Source organism: Pteropus medius, unplaced genomic scaffold (assembly GCF_902729225.1).
Source record: "Pteropus medius unplaced genomic scaffold, Ma_sr-lr_union100, whole genome shotgun sequence".
Taxonomy (NCBI): Eukaryota; Metazoa; Chordata; class Mammalia; order Chiroptera; family Pteropodidae; genus Pteropus; species Pteropus medius.
Genome location: NW_024340693.1, coordinates 827164 through 829403, shown reverse-complemented (window position 1 = coordinate 829403; position 2240 = coordinate 827164). Strand labels below are relative to the sequence as shown.

The 2240-nt window shown below is 53.7% G+C and overlaps 1 protein-coding gene across 1 annotated transcript in view; it reads left to right on the top strand.

Annotated features, from left to right (window-relative positions):
- Window positions 1-1875, top strand: part of MEDAG (mesenteric estrogen dependent adipogenesis) — a 12127-nt gene extending 10252 nt beyond the window's left edge. Inside the window, exon 5 of the mRNA XM_039862379.1 lies at window positions 760-1875. Coding sequence (XP_039718313.1) covers window positions 760-881 — 122 coding nt within the window. The 3' untranslated portion in view covers window positions 882-1875. The remainder of the gene's footprint in view (window positions 1-759) is intronic.
- The last annotated feature ends 365 nt before the right edge of the window (window positions 1876-2240 follow it).

Genomic DNA, 2240 nt, shown 5'->3' with positions numbered 1-2240 from the left:
CTCCTCCCTCCCTCCTTCTTGCTTTCCTCTCTCTGTCTGGGTGTTCCTTACCGGGATGAGTGCCCGCTCTGCTGCGCTGCAGCTGTGCGTGGGGGCTATACGCTGACCCTTTCGGGGGAAGGTGACATTGCTGGGTCGTGGCAGCCCCAGATGCCTCATCCTTCCCGTGACGCACTTCCAACCCTGCCCACTGGCCACAGCAGCCTGGGCAGTGTTTTACTGGTTCTCCATCGCTCACCCTCCGTCACGTAGGCTGCTCAGAGTGTCCGCTGCCACTCCGGGGACACCCAGGGGCACAGAAGCTGGGCAGTGCTTCCTCGAAGTTTGCTCTGAGCCAGCCCTGAGACCCCCGCACTCAGAGCTGTGGGGACCACAGTCCCGTGGAGCCCTCGTTAGCGTGGCAGAGGGCATGGCCAGATGCCACCAGTGACCGGGCAGATGGGCCCGGCCTGGCCTCCACTGTCCCCGTGCGGCGGGCCGGTCAGCTCAGCTCCACCTCCTTCTCAAAAACCGACCTCTGACCCTACTGTGGGCCTTTTGTCATCAAGCGAGAAAGAGTTCACGCAACTCACTGCGGATCGCCTCCCACCCATGGGGGAGCAAACGGCCACCCGTGTCCTGGCAGCAAAGCACGAGCCGTAGGTGTGGCCTTGGCATGTGTCTGAGGAAGCCGGGACCTCTGTGACCGTGACGCGGCGTGAGCTCTGTTGGTTTGCTTCTGTTTCCCTCGACGGTAACGGCCTGCTTTCCTTCCTCCAGGTTCCATAGACGAAGTTTTTAACTGCAGCCTGTCACCCAGAGCTTCCTTGACGGGGCCTCTGTTGGAAGAACTGCCGTTTCCTGTTTTGGAATCTGAGGAGACTCCCAACCCATTTCTCTGATCGGCCCGAACATTTCGCGGTTTCTCCAGGCCTGGGCCAGGGCTGAAGGTCGAGGGGACACCAGTAGGGGTGGGAGGCAGGCCCTCCTACCCGTCGTCCTCCTGCCTCCCGCTTCCGTGGGTGCCCCCTGGCAGGCCCCAGAAGCTGACTTCAGGAGGGGGCGGGGCCTCTGGCCCTGTGGCCGGGAGGGTCCCCTCCTCTGAACACGTCCCCAGAGAGGCAGAGGGAGCGGCAGGGTCCTGCCACCCAGAATGCCTTGCTCGGGACCCTGGCCGCTGGAGCGGGCTCACTGGGCGCTGGCTCCTGGCGCCTCGTGAATCAGGTCGGGACACCCTCATCTGGACCGAGACCCAGCCGGCATGGCGTCAAACCCGGCTGGGCAAAAATGCCTGTGACACCTTTCGCTGGATGGCAAGGATGCTTCTCATCCTGCCTACCGGGTCTCTTAGGAGAGCCAAACCCGGTAAGGTTTGCCGACCGATTCGCCACTCGCTGCCTAAAATTTGGACTCCCTTGGCCTCCCTCTTAACCAAGAAGCCGGGTGATGCGGTACCAGACAGCGACAGGGGAGGGATAATGCATAGAGCAGTGTTCTCTTTATGGAAAACACATTATGTCGGTTGGGTATTTTAAGTAATCCTACCACTAAAAGCAAAATAGGGGAAAACTCTGACGTGACCATAATACATTGTTACGTCCGTGCGATGTTTCTCATCTCATAGCCACAAAAGAATTCTTCGAAAAGAAAAAAAAAAATCATCGTATCCACATATAAAACCTGCATGAATGAATCACTAGGTTCATCCTCACCTATGTGACGATGAGGATGCCTCATGGGTCTTGGTATACGTTTTCTATCCTTTCAAAAAAAAGTCTGATTTTCGATAGCACTACCAGTTGTACTTTTTTTATATTTGAAATGTTATGTACTATCTCCACGCAATTATACCCTGTCTCGTCATTCAACAGAGAACTGATTAAATCTGTGACCAAGTGTGTGCGTGATCTTTCCGCCGTGCTCTGTATATTTGCCTCGTAACCTATTCAGTTACAAAGAGAATTGTGGTTTTCACAGCCCCTGTTCAAGAAGAGTCTTTAAGAGTTTTTAAAAAGTGCCGTGTTTGGAGAAAAAAAAAAGGAAATTTGATATGGTCTTTCAGAATGGGGAAGGCATCTTCCCAACGGGAGAACAAACAGTTGTTATTCGACTCGGCACAAAATGAGAAACATTCACGATAAAGCAAGTTCTATGCCAGTGCAAACAAATCCTGCATGGATATCAAATATTAAGTGTTTTCCAAAGGAAATAGAAACTCGATTCACAAAAATTGACAAAGATTTTTTGTAAGTAGCTGAGTT